The 16330-nt window shown below is 41.9% G+C and overlaps 1 protein-coding gene and 1 non-coding gene across 2 annotated transcripts; one reads left to right on the forward strand and one right to left on the reverse strand.

The window, feature by feature from the left end:
• Positions 1-2040: 2040 nt before the first annotated feature.
• Positions 2041-12705, forward strand: maneal (mannosidase endo-alpha like). Its single transcript, XM_070984600.1, has 4 exons — positions 2041-2882; positions 3988-4097; positions 10243-10319; positions 11645-12705. The coding sequence occupies exons 1-4, from the start codon at positions 2378-2380 to the stop codon at positions 12279-12281; spliced, it is 1329 nt and encodes a 442-aa protein (XP_070840701.1). The 5' UTR covers positions 2041-2377; the 3' UTR covers positions 12282-12705.
• Positions 12706-15274: 2569 nt separating this feature from the next.
• trnav-cac (transfer RNA valine (anticodon CAC)) lies at positions 15275-15347 on the reverse strand. Its single transcript has one exon. It is a non-coding gene; the product is annotated as a tRNA-Val (tRNA).
• Positions 15348-16330: the final 983 nt, after the last annotated feature.

The raw sequence follows: 16330 nt of genomic DNA on the forward strand, positions 1-16330 counted from the left end.
TGAAAGGAAAGAAAAGCAAAGAAATACTGAAAGAAAAAGCTGCACTGACACAAAGTCACAGGTTTTTACTCGCTGAGGCCTTGTCCTCCCATGTCTTACTAAGTGTATCAAGGATCCTTTCAAGTGATGAAGAAGCATTTTGAAATGTTTCCACTGTGAAGTCAAACCTGTTCTCTATCTCCACAGATAAAACATATTACAAAGAAATGCATCATGTCAACTTTGTTTCACTATTACAAACGTGTTTAGGCCTCAAGGGTAAAATGACAAACTCTGTGTCTCTGCGTCTAAAGATGGCTGGGCGGTGCAGCTGTCCTGATAGGCCTGGGCTCCTGGTCTCCCAGGGGAGCCAAGGTCATAGCAGATGGGCTGTACTCCCCCCCGACACAACGGACTCACTGCTGTCTGTCCTTGAAAGCTTAAATGTGAGCTGAGTGTACCATCCACTGTGACTTAGGTATGCATTTTGTCCCGTTTAGGATCCAGCCCCCAATAGAATCTACACCTATGTATCGATGAGTGATGAATAATCTTACTTGGATATGCAGTAAATCTCTAAGAAAAGTAGCTATTTTAAGCTAAACAGTGATCTTTTCCTAAACCTAACCAAGTAGTTTTGGTGCTTTGACCTAATCTAACCCAGCTGCAGCTAAATACAACCATATTTTGGCATTATTCTGATACTTATGGAAATATATCCAAACATACAGCATAGTGGTTGCTCTCCATGTGTCCCTCTACTTTACAGTGTGTTTTAGGTGGAGCTGACACTTGATTTCAGGGTAAAATGTTGAGAAATATAACCTAACAAAACAAAGAAACCAGGCTATAATAACTTACCTTACTTACCAAAAAAAAACAAGATCAACAGAGCCCACCAAAACAAACTCCTGGAGCACCAAAGCCACCAGCATGGCAGAGATCTTACACCCTAAGTGTGGCCAGTTCAGAGTGTGTCATTGTAGAACTGTGTCTCCGAGAATTAAAGTCATGCAATTATTTTACACGATCAACAGGATTACACTTCCACATACCTCACACAATGCTGATGTAGTATATAGTACACCTGGTTAAGGTAAGGAAAGACTGATTATGGTTAAAAATTAAAATGTGGAGGCTACTGGAATGAGGCAGGATGGGAACCTGGACTTTCCACCTAGCTCTGCAACGCGCACACTACTTCTTGCACGTGTACTGACCCACGTTATCTGGCCAGGATTTATTCTCAGACGTGCTTTTTTTAATGCCTCTCTGTAGACACATTTTTAAGCTAACATGCTAACTTGCTGTGCTGTGAGACAAAGGTATGCCACCAATTAGTTTGGAATTAATTAACTGAAAGTGAACAAATTAAACACACTGTTGTCTATAATTAGTCAAAAAAAAAACCCTCTTGCCCACTGTCAGCACTTCTGATAAATGTATTGAATAGCTACACCTGAGTTGCTGCTGCAGCACTAAAACAGTGTATTGTTTAGATTCACTCAGCCGATCATCTTTCCTCTGTACAACTACCTACAAACAGTTACATAATAATTCCTGGAAACTTCCAAAAAAAAATCGTGAAAAATGAAAAATACCATGAAGCAAGGGTATGATTTAGCCATCTTCATGTGTAAATGGTTAATACCAGCAGCTATGCTGAAGCTCCACCTCCTGCTTCTCCCGTGGCACTAATCGCTCCTCATACACTTCATTTTTTCCGGTTGGCGTTAATCCCACCTCCCTCCTGCCTCCTCAGGAACAAAATTGTCATTCTATCGTCTGGCATTAACATTCAGTAAAAACAGTGATTCTCTCATGTGGGGCTGGCTCTGGAAACGGAGCAGAAACCTCTCTCCTTGAAGAGAGCCGTGGTCTCTTGTGATCAGGATGGGATGAGAGCAGGTGCAGCTCGATGGAGGCATGAGAAGCGGACGGACCGTGCGGACAGACCGCTGGAAGGAATACAAAGGAACCAACACTTGCTGAATTAGAGCTCCACTGAAGCGTCGGCCGTGACCTGACTGGCTTCTGCTTCCTGAGGACATGTGAGGAAACTGCCGATCTCCCAAAGAGAAAAGGATGGAGAAAAACTAAACGCCGACGCGATCATCATGGCTGTGCCAGGGCGAGCGGGAGGCGATGCGCTGAGGCGCTGTAGCGCAGGAATTCCTCAGGAAGTGGTGATGGAAGGGAAATGAGATCGTTTTGGTTACGGTGCGTTTAACAGGCTCGATCATGCGCCAGCCGCTGCAGTGACTGAACGCGCTTCCTTCTACCTGCCCGACGCCAATTCACGCTGAAAGACGATGCCTGCATTCATGAGCTGTGGTTGGCACTGAGAGGAAGCAGCGTTTCTCCCCCGGACTGTTCTGCAGCACCACGGACAGTGACCATGACGCGGCTCCGCAGGAAAGCTCTTGTGGCGCTCTTCCTCTTCACGCTCTTCATTTTCGGGGCCATGATGGGGCTCAGGACGCTGAAACCCAGCGACGGCTTCTCGGACCTGGCCCCCGGCATGGACTTCATCGCGGAGAGATCCGACAGGAGGCGGCTGGATGTCAAAGACGTGGTGGTGTCGCCCGGCCAGTTCCATATGGGCAGCAGCGACACCAAGGTGGTTTTCACCAAATCGGACCGAGAATACAGCATCTTCTATGATGTCCACATCTTCTACTACCTGTGGTACGGCTCTCCCAGCATAGACAACAAGTACATTCACTGGGATCATGTGCTGGTGCCACACTGGGACCCCAAGATTGCAGTCAGCCATGCCCAGGGAAGGCACACACCTCCAGAAGATATTGCCTCAAGCTTTTACCCTGAGCTGGGACCCTACAGCTCCAGGGACCCAAAGGTGCTGGAGTCTCACATGGCCCAGATAGAAGCGGCTGCAGCAGGTAATAATTGACACGTTTCCCATGTGAAGGTTTAATGTTGACTTTCCTCCAGGGCTGTAACCAGTCTCCACATCGCCCCCACCCCAGACATCAAAAATACACTCACTACTCTTTTGAATCATTTGCATTTTAAAAAATTTATTCAGTTAACTTTGAAAACATATGTTTAAATTTCATCTGAAAATACTGGAAAACATCCCATAATAGTTTAATAGTGGAATGTAAACACCGTCCAGGTTGCTAAAACCACAGATTTCAGTGTTGGACCTCAAAGGCATCAACTCTCCATCCACACCTACGGTCTTAGTCAGATGACTGTAGTGTTTGTGTCTGGACAGTTAAAGCAACACTATGGCCAGATGAGAACATCAATTATGCAACTATTATGCAATACCCTGGATAACATCAAATTCTTGCCATTGTCTTTTTTATGGAACTCTTTGAAACAAATGGTTTGTGCCATTATAATCATCATAACAGTATAACCCGTAGATAAACTTTGTGCTGTGAAAAAAAGCACAGTTAAGTTTCATTAAATTGTTTTCTTCTGTGTTAAAAAAGTCAAAACATCTTTTCACTGCTGGCTTGTCGTCCGTGTAGAGCTGGTACAGAGTCTTTATCTCCAGAGACCCTACAATCCCACCATGAGCAGGCACAGAGCACAGTGCCTTGCTACATGCCCTCCCACAAGTGCGACCTGGTCACGCTTCGTTTCCACCACGCTGCGTAAAGGGCAGGCTACTTCCTGTACTGGCACTGAATGTTGGCATTGGACTTAAATCGTGATGTGTGGAATCATCCAATGTGGACGTAGTTGCTAGGATACGGGGCTGAGTAAAAGAGATTAAGTGAAAGTCACCAGAAATCCAAGGACTTTGCCATAGCTTAATGTTCTCAAACAAAAGCAGAACTATAATGGAGGGAAAATCTCCATCGTAACGATGAACATACATTCGTAGAATTATCATCTTTGAAAACAGACAAAATAGTGAGTTTCTGAAGACATCATTTCTTGCATGTACCCCAGTCCTCCAACAAAACAGTTGCTTCACCTCAAACATCATTCATCACATTCAAACTTCATCCCCATGCTGTGCTGTTGTAGGGGTGCTGGTGTTGTCCTGGTATCCTCCCGGGGTGGCGGACGACCACGGGGAGCCCACCGAGGACCTGGTTCCTGCTGTCATGGACGCAGCCCACCGGCACAGCATCAAGGTAACTGGTGAGACAACCGGTATGTTTTTCCTTTCTGATCATTTACTGAATGAATGACATGCCAGTGCCAGTTAAATGTTAAAGCTGAGAACATCACATAGTTTAGTCTTGTATCACCAGGTATGCATCCACACTGCATCTGAAATGCAAATGTTCCTGTTTGATTTCTCTGAAGCAGAAAGCTGCATGGAGTCCATTCATGTCAACTCTGACCTGGACAGCATAGATATGTGGTACAAAAATCCTATTCTGATATTTGGAACCAACATGTCAGCTCTGGGATGTATGCTTCATTTGAGCACTATGAAAAAGTCATCTGTCAGTGTTGACTTGATAAAAAGCGAGTCTTATCTTTAGTGTCACACTTCTGGCTGCACATCAAATTGGACAGGCAAGCAGTGGCAGTATTTTGTGGAAATGTCAACTTGGTCAATCCTAATTATACTGAGATAAATACATGATGTTTTTGGTCGGTTCATATTGGCATCAGATATGGATTAAACCTGGAAAATAGATACAGTGTTTCATTCATGAGTGAACCAGTTTGGGACATGAAAGTCTGCAGTGTAAACATAATGAGTAAAGCAATTGTAAAATGCACACATCGCCAAACGTTTATGTTTTGCCAACTTATTCAATCATCATCTGCATCACTGGACTCTTCTGCAGCTGGAAACTGTGGTTTTGGGGTCCCCAGCTCTTTGCTCCCTCAAAAATGAGCACAGTTATGACATTTTCTAATTGTCAACAATGCAGAGCATTCACCAAAGTTGAACTCAACTAAATATGGTGAGAGATTTACTTTGATGGAAATTTTGCTCTTAAATGCTTGTGTGACGGGCCCTGAAGAATGCATTTTCTCCAGCTAAGAAAAAGTGTGTCGTGACCTTTATTCAAAATGCAGCATGTCTTGCAGCTGCATTGCATTCTGGTCCACTGAGGCCCCTGACAGTGCAGAAGTTGGTACCTACCCAGTGGGTCCCAGCGACATCTTCAATTTCAATGCTCTGACCTCAAAACCTGACATTTACAGTAATATGGATGTTGCAGTGAGATGAAAATGTTCTGTTTCAGATGCCTTTCTAGCTGAGCCAATAGCTGTTTTTAAAGACTTGAAGTGCTGTAGGGTAGATTTTCATTTTCAGTGCACCACTCTATCTAACAAAGTCATATCTACTTTAGCACTGACAGGGTCAGATATTATAAAGCTGTAAGATGCTGAAGGTGCTCGAGACAGCAGTGGCAAAACAAGCTGTGCACAGACTGTAGATTCAGCAGTAAGAGGACAGAAGAGCTGTCCCTCAGTCTACTTTCGAGCTCCTTATATGGAAGTCTTAGACTGAGAACTGGGTCTCTCTGTGTCTCAGTCAGACTTACACAACAGTGTGTCTCTCACAGCTGACCTGAAGGCTAATGCTTCAGTGTTTCAGTGCACCAGAGCACCCGCTGACAAAATACAGGCCGAAGTCTGTGTTTCTGAGCAGAGTGTGGGAGGGGTGTCGGTATGCATGCATGTGTGTGTGGACATGTATTACTCATGTTGTTGGGACATAAATCTGCTCACACAGTCACATTGTGGGGACTCGCCTTCCTTATGGGGACAAAACACAATTCCCCATAACATAAATCATTAAATCTTAGGGTGAAGCCTTGGGTTAAGGTTAGGGGAAGTCTCCAAGGAATGAATGGAAGTCTATATAATGTCCCCAAAAGCGATGGAAACTGTCTGCGTCCTCAGCAGATATCATATATCTACCTTGAATGTCATGAGACATAGTGCTTTTGACACAGGATGAGTCCCTCTGTCAATATTCAAAAGTAAAATGAAGTGAAGAGGGATTCAGACCAGATGTCCATAGAGACCATCACATATGACAGACAGGAGGACGCAGGCTGATCTATAATCCCCTCCAGTGCTCTGTCCTCACTAATTAAACATAGATTGACACTGTTTGCTCAGTGAATTGTCGGTGTCAGGATGCCAGCAGCAAACGAGAAGAGACAAATTAAAACTTAAGTAGAGCAGAAAGGTGTTATGTTCTAATGACATAATCTCTCAGTATGACAAAAAGCCTCTCAATATAACAAGTAAGCCTTCTTGTTTTAAAGTTATTCTCCTAATGATATCTGTGTCAACATAGATGAGATCTGAATATGTGAATGGATGGATCAAGTCCTTCTTCCTTTTATAGTCAACAAGCAAACATGTGCTCCTGCTAAGAAATGTGATTTTCATTACCATCAAGTCTCATAATAAAAGCATTAAAGCTGCACTCATCAATATTTGTATGTGAGCAATGGGTCAAATGTCCATGTGTGATGTGGGAGGTGCAGTTTGTTGTGACAAACTCACAGAAAATTAGCCCTCATGTGTGCAGTTATTCATCTTTTTAGCATCTGCAGGCCCATTGTTTTGCCTTTCTTGCCTGTAAGTTTACTGTTTTGGTTCAGTCTGAAAAAGTTTCATCAACGTCATTTCCAGGAACAGCAGGCAGCAGCTTTCAGCAAAAAAGCTCTGAAAAAAATCAATGCGCGCCAGTGACCGTCAACTGGCGCCACAGGCCACATCCAGCCCTCCAAAGCTTCCCATCCGGCCCACAGAATATTAATGAATTCTGAAAATCTAATGAGAGCATCATTGATTAGCTTGCCAGTCCCTGGCAATGAGCCAAAATGTCCATAATTCTTAGCTCACCCATTCTATAGAACAATATTATTCTCCACCTCCATCCTCTCTCTTCATGAACCCACCATTAAAGCACTGTTCTCCCTGGCTGGGTATTTCCTGGAGCCCACAGCAGTTCACTGGCTGATGACCCCTGCTGGACACTATGTGCCCTGCACCAAATGGCAGGAAGGTAAGGTTAGCGACTAGCTGGTGAACATAGTGGAACATTTAGCAGCTAAAGACTTATTTTTCTCAGGAATGGAGACCAAAACAGAGCTAAAACAGTGAATATTGGGCATTAAACAAGTGGTCAGAAACATGACTTCAAGTGAATCTTAATGTTGCTCATTATCAGTTGGATGAGTAAACGGGCAATGGTTTGCCAATACATTAATCAATATATCAAATGTGTAAATCTGGCTGTGTTCTGTGCAGTCAGCTCAGGCCACATCACAGGATTTCTAATTATTTCACTCTATTCTGGATACACTTCTTGCCATTTTGAGATCTCAAGAAGTCAACTTGCCTTGTACAGCATCTGCACTCTTGAATTGATCACCTCAGTTTACATAATTAGCTGATTTAATGCAGCACATACCAACAGGATGACCAACATTGCTTCAGGTTAGTGTTTGTCGTCAATTGAAGAAAAGGCAAACATTGGTGAAAAGGAGGCCTGTTAGTGGTGGCAGCGCCTATACACCCGAGGCTTGGAATGCAAATACGAGAGTCTGTTGGCATCACACAGCACGAGGGGATCTGAGCAAACAAAGCATTTTTCATCCGTATCCATTCCTGGATTTATTCAGCCAAACAGGAACAGATTGAGCAGCGTCTTACCTCGCTGGCCTTTCATGATTTCCAACCAGTCGAGATGGCTGACAAACCCAAGCCTGAGCACCAAACACGGCCATGTTGCCATGGAAATGGTTTAGGAAGACCTCGCAGCCTCTTCTGAAAGATGGAGTGGGCGTCGAGCGCTCCGTGTTTGTGGCTCAACAGCTCTGTCAATGCTTTACTGTTTGCTGCCTAGCTGTAGTAGACCTGTTTCATTTGTGACTGAGACAAACAAGCACAGCACAGTTTTTCCTGGATGACAGCAGGTGCTCATCACTCAGCTGTCAGCTCCTGACAAAGAACAAAACACAGTGTTCTCTGTCGCATCATGCTCATAATCCCAACTGTGGTGATTTTCATGTTTTAATTGTGTTCTGTTGGCTGCATATGTATTAAAATTCCCTGTGTATCATGCAAATCTTAAAGGAGTGTGCAGATACTCTCTGAAGTGTTAAGTATTACTTAGAAGTAGCTGAAAAAGATTTCTGAGACAATTGTGTCAGTGGAATAAATGTCATCCTGTGTCACCTGAGTGTGTTGACAGATGAGATGACAACAAGGGATAAGCCTGTGAGGATGGTTATCATCTCTCCTCCTCCTCCCTCTCAGCTCCATTTCAAGAAATCCTCAGCATCCTGTGGGCTAAACTTAGGTTCTCTCTGCAATTCAGTCTCCTTCTATCTTTACACCAGAGGAAAAGGCCACTCTTTGCCTGCCTGGTTTCTCTGTGATGACTGTTGGCTCATCGACCAAGGTGCTTCACCAATGGGAGGTTATTTTTATACCATTTGTCGGGCAAGCAAGAATCTAAGCACATTCAATCAGTCTGTATCAGTTAAGATAAGAAAGCATAAAGGTCATAGAACAGAAATTTGTTGTCTTTTGCCATCTTAAAGGAACCTGTGGAGTTTATATCTGATGCTCCAGCAGCTTTAGCACGAGGACACACATGCAGACACAAAGGTGATACAATCCTTATTTCTGCCAACTGTAGAGGGTAATGTGTAGTTATTAATGGATGTCAACAGGTGGTGGTGATCATGCAACTGCAAAAAGAATAAAAGTGCAAACAGTGCAGAAGATGGATTTGGTGTGTTTGTTAAAGCTCTTTCCAGGAGTAAAAAGTCAGAAAGCTTTATTGTGGTTCTTGGGTGAGCTGTCTTGAGTCTGATAAATGTCCTCAAGTAATGTGACAGGAGTCGTTGTCAGTTGGTGCTGAAGACGATGCATTTGAAAAAATAAAAATAAAGAGTATAGAAATAAGTGAGCACATCAGATCCCTGTAGCTGTTCCTCATCTCTGCTGCAGGCGAGAGGCTCCAGGCTGCATGAGCCACTACTTACGTAACACATCCGATCTCCAACCAAGTGACATTTGAGGCGCATTGTGGACGAACTCTTACAGCAATGTGTTTTGATAGATTCCAAGTCATGTTAAGCACTAAAGCAGTGTGAGCTGTAGAGCGATGCTGTGTAGTGGTTTGTTTGTTCTCTGCAGAAAGGCTATTAGATGCATGTGAGACATTTCCTCTGTCAATCATCAGGAGGCTCACACACATTCATAACTTCTTTGTAGGCAGTGGGCAACAATTGTCAGCACAAAAGAATCGTACCAGCACACACACACTGTATCTGTCTTCCTCCCAATTCTTCATCTGTTGTACATGGACAACATTTTAACCATTGATGAATTTTGCAGTCCAAAAGTCACCACTCATGTCTTCTTCAAGACCATTTATGGTGAAATTGTTGTCATTTCCATGTAGGATGAAAGCAGAATCCATCAGCATTTGAAAACAGAGACACTTTAAAAGGCTCAGTTTAATAGAACTTACTTCCAGAGACTGTCATTTTTATATCTGGGTTGTAATACAGAATCCAGTCTCCAGGACACTCATTCTTCTCTCTGTTTCCACTGAAACTTGTCTCGATTGTGACATGACCTTTTTCTGCCATATTACATTGAAAGACACATTTTCCTCCCTCTGGTTTCAATCGAGCCCCGTTTGTCACATCCAGTCCCATGCTGTAGCGTTCACTATGCAAACCCTGGGTGACAGGTTCACATGTTATTTGTTACCCAGCGGTGGATTGCATCTTCAAAGGTATTTTCAAGCTCTCATGGATGCCTACTGTCTGCCCTCAAAGATAAACAAGCCACAACTGAGTAATGTGTGAAAAAAGGTTTGGTTTTTCGCCTTAAGTTATTATTGGGAATGCAATGTCACCGAATCATGGAGTAATCTGCAGAGTAAAACAGTCTGATTAACATTAGATTTGCTTAGCTTGGTCCTTAAAATCAACATAATGCTGTCACGATGCTGAGCAGTTTCATATTTGAATATTCACATACAAACACTGTGGAACAAGTGCAGTACCTCTAGAGTGGGCACAAAATGACTCTTCAGTCAACAATGTGTGTCACAGAGATTGCGGCCAAATAATTAGTGAGGTTCACAGACTGCTAATTAAATGTTGCCTTCATACTGGCTGTCCATCAAACCAAATAATACACTGGAATAATGAAGAACTGAGTGCTCAGTTTCACTGCATAACCCCCTATTTCACAGGTTTGTGTGTTTTTATGCTGTGCTTTTCTAATCTTTTTGCTAACATCCGTGATCAAATATGTTTTGCACAGGTGGCCTTTCACATACAGCCATACAAAGGACGGACGGACCAGAGCATGCATGACAACATCAAATATATTATTGACAAGTAAGCTGTTTCTATGTTTCTATGTTTCCTCTTTCCTCCGTGCTTTCACTGTCCATAGGGCTGAACTCGGCTCACCACATTAGTGGCTTGCGGACATTAGATGTCTAGAGATCTGGTGAAACATGAAGTCCAATAAGGGAAGATGAGGAAGGTGGTTGTTAAATATAGATGTCTCCCCTGTGATCCTGCTGTAATGGATCCGCAGGTACCTTTTGCTCTGACTTCAACCAGTCTAAATGTATGTCAAAGGGAACCTGACTTCTTTGGCTACCTCATAAAATTTGAAGATATTCAGCTTTTTCCATAACTAGAGCACCGTATAAAATATGTTAGCTTTGAGAGAGAGAGACAGGGAAAGGCTGTGAGGCTGATCAGGTAGCATTTCAGCTAATAAGATATGCAGCAGCAGCCTGATAAAAAAAAGAAGCCCATGATCTCACACTGTGACTAGGAACAGGAATAAAGAGGCTCACTGATGCCATGTTTATAATGATATAAGACTGGAGTAAAATCAAAGCCCAGGCTAGAGTGCCTTGAGTTGAATCCGATTTCTGGACTTTATATTGCTGCCAATACTTTCAGAAACCCACTGTGCTGACCATCTGCATAAAATGAAACAAAAATCAGAAGGACAGAAAAACAGATGATGCTTTCAGTAAAGCATAAATATTTTCTGAATGTCTGACACAAACTCAACCTGTGAAATCTTAGCTGTATTAAAGATGCTATGTGTGGCATCTTAGTATCATTCCGTTTGAAACAGTGTAGTTGCAATCAAACGACCAAGACCACTGAGGCCTCTTGCCTGGCTAATGCGCTGACTCTGGATCATACTAATGTACATGGCAGTTCAACTTCATGCCAAGGCTTTCTGTCACTACCATGTAGCTTATTAGTTGCCCTCATTTTAAATGAAGACAACAATTTGCCAGACTATCACAGGACTTTTAACTGCACCAGCTGCATCAATACTTTTCTATTAACAATGATTTCAGTGACTGTGTCTAATCTGAAAGGTGTTGCTCAGGGTGGCAAACCCATAGGCATTTATCATTCAACTCTGCAGGGCCCCTCAGCTCTGTGGAGCATTTCAGGATATTTCAGCTCATTTTTGGTTTTAGTTTCATGTTTTTGTCCAGTCTCACAGTGCTCATTAACCTTGTTTCCAGTTGCAACAGACAGCAGTTTTTAGAAACCAGGTTCTATTAACCCCCTGGACATTATCTGCACAGCATCAAACAGTATACAGACAATGTTAGTTGGGACATTAGCAACTAAAAAGTCAGATATTGAAATTCGCTGCTGTTTTCTCTCTTGTTTGCCAGGTATGGAAAGCATGGCGCCTTCTACAGATTCAGGTCCAGCACAGGGCGAGTCTTGCCTCTGTTTTATGTTTATGACTCCTACCTGACACCACCAGAGTCCTGGGCTGAGCTTCTCACAGCTAAAGGCTCCCACAGCATCAGAGGCACGCCTTACGATGGTGTTTTCGTCGCCCTCATTGTTGAAGAGCGCCACAAGCATGACATCCATGCTAGCGGGTTTGATGGCATCTACACCTACTTCGCCTCCAACGGCTTCTCCTTTGGCTCATCACACCAAAATTGGAAAGTCATCAAGACCTTCTGTGATGCAAACAATCTGCTATTTATTCCCAGTGTTGGTCCAGGGTATGTGGATACAGCTGTTCGGCCATGGAACAACCACAACACCAGGAACCGGGTTAATGGACGTTACTACGACACATCCTTGCAGGCAGCTTTGTCTGTCAGACCAGAAATCGTCACCATTACTTCCTTTAACCAATGGCACGAAGGCACACAGATAGAGAAAGCTGTACCCAAGAAAACAGTGACCCGTTTGTACCTAGACTACCAACCCAACCAACCAGACCACTACTTAGAGCTTACACGCCAGTGGGCAGAGAACTTCAACAAGGAGAAGGACAAATGGCTGATGTGAACATGGCTTTATTTTTCTGGTAGATGCCCTGAGCACAAGCAGAAATGACATTAAGTCAGTCCAGTTAAAAGACAATCCCTTTATGTTCATCCACCTACCTGTTTGTCTCCTCTGAGTACTTCTGATCAGATTTTCCTTAAATGTTCACTCTACCCTTACTGTTTTTAATCACTAACATTTTTTTGTACAGGCTATTATGTCACTGATATGTTGAAACTACAGTTGTACAAGGTCACAGTGATGGACAGCTAATCAGTCGTTTCCTGATGACAGCTGATGTACAGTGTCTGTTTGTGACATCCAGAAAGTGCATCTATGTACAGTAACTCAGCCCTGTAGGGATTTTTTTTTCTTTTTTTCTTATGATGAAACACTGTTTTTTCCTGTATTTCTTTGAAGACAAATTAAAATTTGTGTCTGTTTACTGTTGGTGAATCAGTGGTGTCACTGCACAAGAAAACCAACTTCCGAGAAAGGTTATAAATAACCAAAGAAGTGAAAGCAGAGCCTGGGGTTGTAGGAATGTGGTACTTCAGTCAGTTCCTGCAGACAAAGTCTAGTTTCAAAACTGCATGTTTGTAGATGGGAAATAATCAGTGTGTATAAGATACAAAATGTAAAAAGAGTCAGAAGTAGAAGCTGCTGAAATCTAGCTGGTCCAAATTATGGGCACGCTGAAGTTTCGAGTCACAGTGGGTTAAGGTCAGGGTAAATGTTAGGTTGAGGTTCCTTTGTTACATTTTTGTATTTGGTTAATTTTAGTCTGTGTTGCATGATTCTAAGCCCTTCAGGCCTTAAAAACAAAACTCACACAGACTCTTGTGTACTTTACTGAACAAATTTTTGACAGTAGGCCCAAGAAACCTGTTCAAATTTCTACAATAACTTAAAGGATCATTGCTGTGTGTTACAACTTTGATGCTGGTTTTACAGTTTTGGCCATCATTGCTATGTAGTTATTGTAAAGTCTGGGAACACAGAGACATCGCTACAACAACCAGTCTGATGATCAGACAGCTTGTAAACAGTTGTATAGTTTAGCCAGATAAACCACTTTATTTGGAGATAAAACCAAAAGTGAGTATGCCCAAAATGTAGCAATGCAATGCTGCATCAAGGTCCCAACAAGTTGCAATAAACTGGAATTATTGCCCTATTCATTCCTAGTTAATATGGAGACTGGTCAGGTGTCCAAAGAATCCAGCGACAGAGACTCAGTTAGGGGCAAGTCTCAATGAGGTTCCACAGCTTTATCATCCTCCATGTGGTTCCTGTAGGGGAGGGGATAGTTGTGAATCTAAGACAAACAGGAAAGAAATATGTTACACACAGCCACTTCATACTGGTAGGCACAGGAAATTGATTCAGAGCAAGGCTTCGTGTCCATTCCTCTATAAGCTATTTCATAATAAGCTAAACTTGACTGTGCTGGTTCCTGTAATTTAGATATGGTGGCGTTCATATGGATGAAAAATACTCAAGAATACAAGAACATATATTCAGATTGGTCTGTCATTGTTTGGTTTTGTTTGCTAGGCTGGCCAAACAATGTTGCTACCAATAAAAGTTTGTGCTTTCAGGTTAATTCCAATTGTTGATTTGATTTCGTTCACAGTCCTGTGTCCTTTGGACATTTAATGCAGCTAAATGGACTGCATTTATGCAGCGCTTTTTTACTTTTTCCTCCCACTCAAAGCGCTTTACAACACATGCCAGCATTCGCCCATTCACACACTGGTGGCAGAGGATACCCTGCAAGGTGCCACCTGTTCATCAGGAGCAATAACCATTCACACACACTCAAACACAGATGGCACCTCTATCAGGAACAATTTGGGGTACAGATTCTGGCTCAAGGATACTTCAACATGTAAACTGCAGGGATCAGGGACTGAAACACCGACCTTCTGACCAGTGGATGAGCCACAGCCGCCCAATTCAATGAGCTGAACTGAAAGAGACGGAAAGATTCAAGAGTTCATATAAACTACCCCAAGCATTCCTGGTGGTAAAGCCCCCCTAACAACCAGACATTTGAAGCAGTTTGAATCAGAATGCAGTTTTCTAAACTCATGAACCTCTGGAGCAGCTTTCAGTGAATACACTTGACTTTATGGAGATGATGAGGGGCAATGTGGCCCTCTGTAATTTACCACTGAAGCCTGCATGGCTGCCTGATCCAGCCTGCTTGGATCAGTGTCCAAGTAGTCTGGCTTCACACCTCATGAGAATGAGAAATCACTGAAGCAAAGCTGATCCCTCAGGATACTCTAATGGCAAAGCCTGTGCCCATGAAATGACATGTGGCTGCTGGCAGACCACAGATGTCAGGTGTCAGAGTAGCTGATCATTGTTAAGCTATAGTTTGGGATTTGAAATATAGACAAAGTATTTCTCTCAGACTTTTTATCCTTACAAGAGACTAAAATGCCTCCCTAGGCATAATAAACAACTATGACCACCACTACAAGTGTACTGCTCAGTATTGTTGCCCTCCAAGCAATGTGGCTCTATATAGCAATGTTGATTTGCTCAGTGCACCATTTTGACTGCTGTTCAATGGATTATCATTTGCTGCAGACGTTTACTGCAGATGACTCCTAATCACTTTAGTTATCCCTTCATTTTTTTCATCTAATGCCATTATAAGGGCAAATTTTAATTTACTTGCAATACCTGCAAAACTAATTACATCATGCTCAGATATACTTTGTATTAAGTGCTAATTAGCGAATGTTAGCATATGCTAATATACTAAGCATAACTAACCAATAAGAACATCAGCATGTTGTCATTTGCATTATTTTTTGGATTCACTGGAAGTTGACTCCAGTGCTTTTCTTCACCTTTCATCATAGAGATCAGTCCACAATGACACCTGCAGAGAGCACTGGTTTCTTTTCTATAGTCTCGCATCAACATCGTAATTTTCGGAAAAGTCTATCCAATGCGCCTCCTAATGTACTCGTTAATGAAAAACAAGTCACAAGAAATGTTTCCGCCCGGTTTCGAACCGGGGACCTTTCGCGTGTGAGGCGAACGTGATAACCACTACACTACGGAAACACATACGCGGTAATTCCTGTAATTACTCATAAGAACTTATGAACAAAACACTATACTGCTTTGATCATGTAATATGTCGACCTGTATGGAGGGTTTTAAGGGGAGAAGCTGAACGTATAAATACTTAAAACATTCTATAATGAAATGCTAGAATTAATGAATTAAAATATATGTCTATAATAATAATATGCTTAAATAAATGAATAAATTGAATGCTTCATTCTCACTATACGTATTATTACCTACTATTACTACTATTATTATTATTACTATACGTAAGTATTTCTGATTATTATTCTGATACATAAATAAATCAGAAATTAATTTAGACATTAAATATCGAAATGTTAAATGTATTTATGTATGTATGTATTTATTTATGCATTATACATTGGGATATTTATTTATTTATTCATTTATTCACACATTTTTTTTATCTATTTCTTAATTTGTTTATTTATTTACTTATATACTTTCAGTTCATTGAGTATCTTGCTGCTGCAACAACAACAACAGGGCTGTCAGTCAATCAAAAAGAAAAACTAATCACTGTGATTAATTGAAATGAAACACTTATTGTCTTACATTGAAGCTTGTAATGTTGGATATTAAAATGTAAAATCACAGAAATAATGCAGACAACACTAAGGAAGTAGGCTATATCTAAATTCAAATATTATTGTCTAAGGCTATTGATTGTCAGCTTGAAGGACATGTTTCTCACACAAACCAACGGAAACAGTCGAAGAGTCAATGGAAAAATGAAAAGGAAAAATTTGGATTTTTCCTCACCACAATTTTGCTTAACTTTGGAGCTCCTGACAGGCAAGCAAGCATGACATGACAAGCATGGTTGGTGCCAGTGGATGCCTTAAGTTAGCTGGTTTCATATGACACCAGTACATTGACTGCAGCTTTAAAACCTCTGTTAGACATTCATTTTATTTATGATTATTTTTCCCTTTATTATATACTCCACAACT

Source organism: Chaetodon trifascialis, chromosome 17 (genome assembly GCF_039877785.1).
Source record: "Chaetodon trifascialis isolate fChaTrf1 chromosome 17, fChaTrf1.hap1, whole genome shotgun sequence".
NCBI lineage: Eukaryota > Metazoa > Chordata > Actinopteri > Chaetodontiformes > Chaetodontidae > Chaetodon > Chaetodon trifascialis.

What these genes read in the sequence shown, in the direction of transcription:
- maneal (XM_070984600.1), top strand. Translation starts at nt 2,378, where the DNA reads ATGACGCGGCTCCGCAGGAAAGCTCTTGTGGCGCTCTTCCTCTTCACG. An exon ending in GATAGAAGCGGCTGCAGCAG is followed by an intron (nt 2,883 to 3,987) that starts GTAATAATTGAC and finishes GTGCTGTTGTAG; the next exon opens with GGGTGCTGGTGTTGTCCTGG. An exon ending in CCCACCGGCACAGCATCAAG is followed by an intron (nt 4,098 to 10,242) that starts GTAACTGGTGAG and finishes TGTTTTGCACAG; the next exon opens with GTGGCCTTTCACATACAGCC.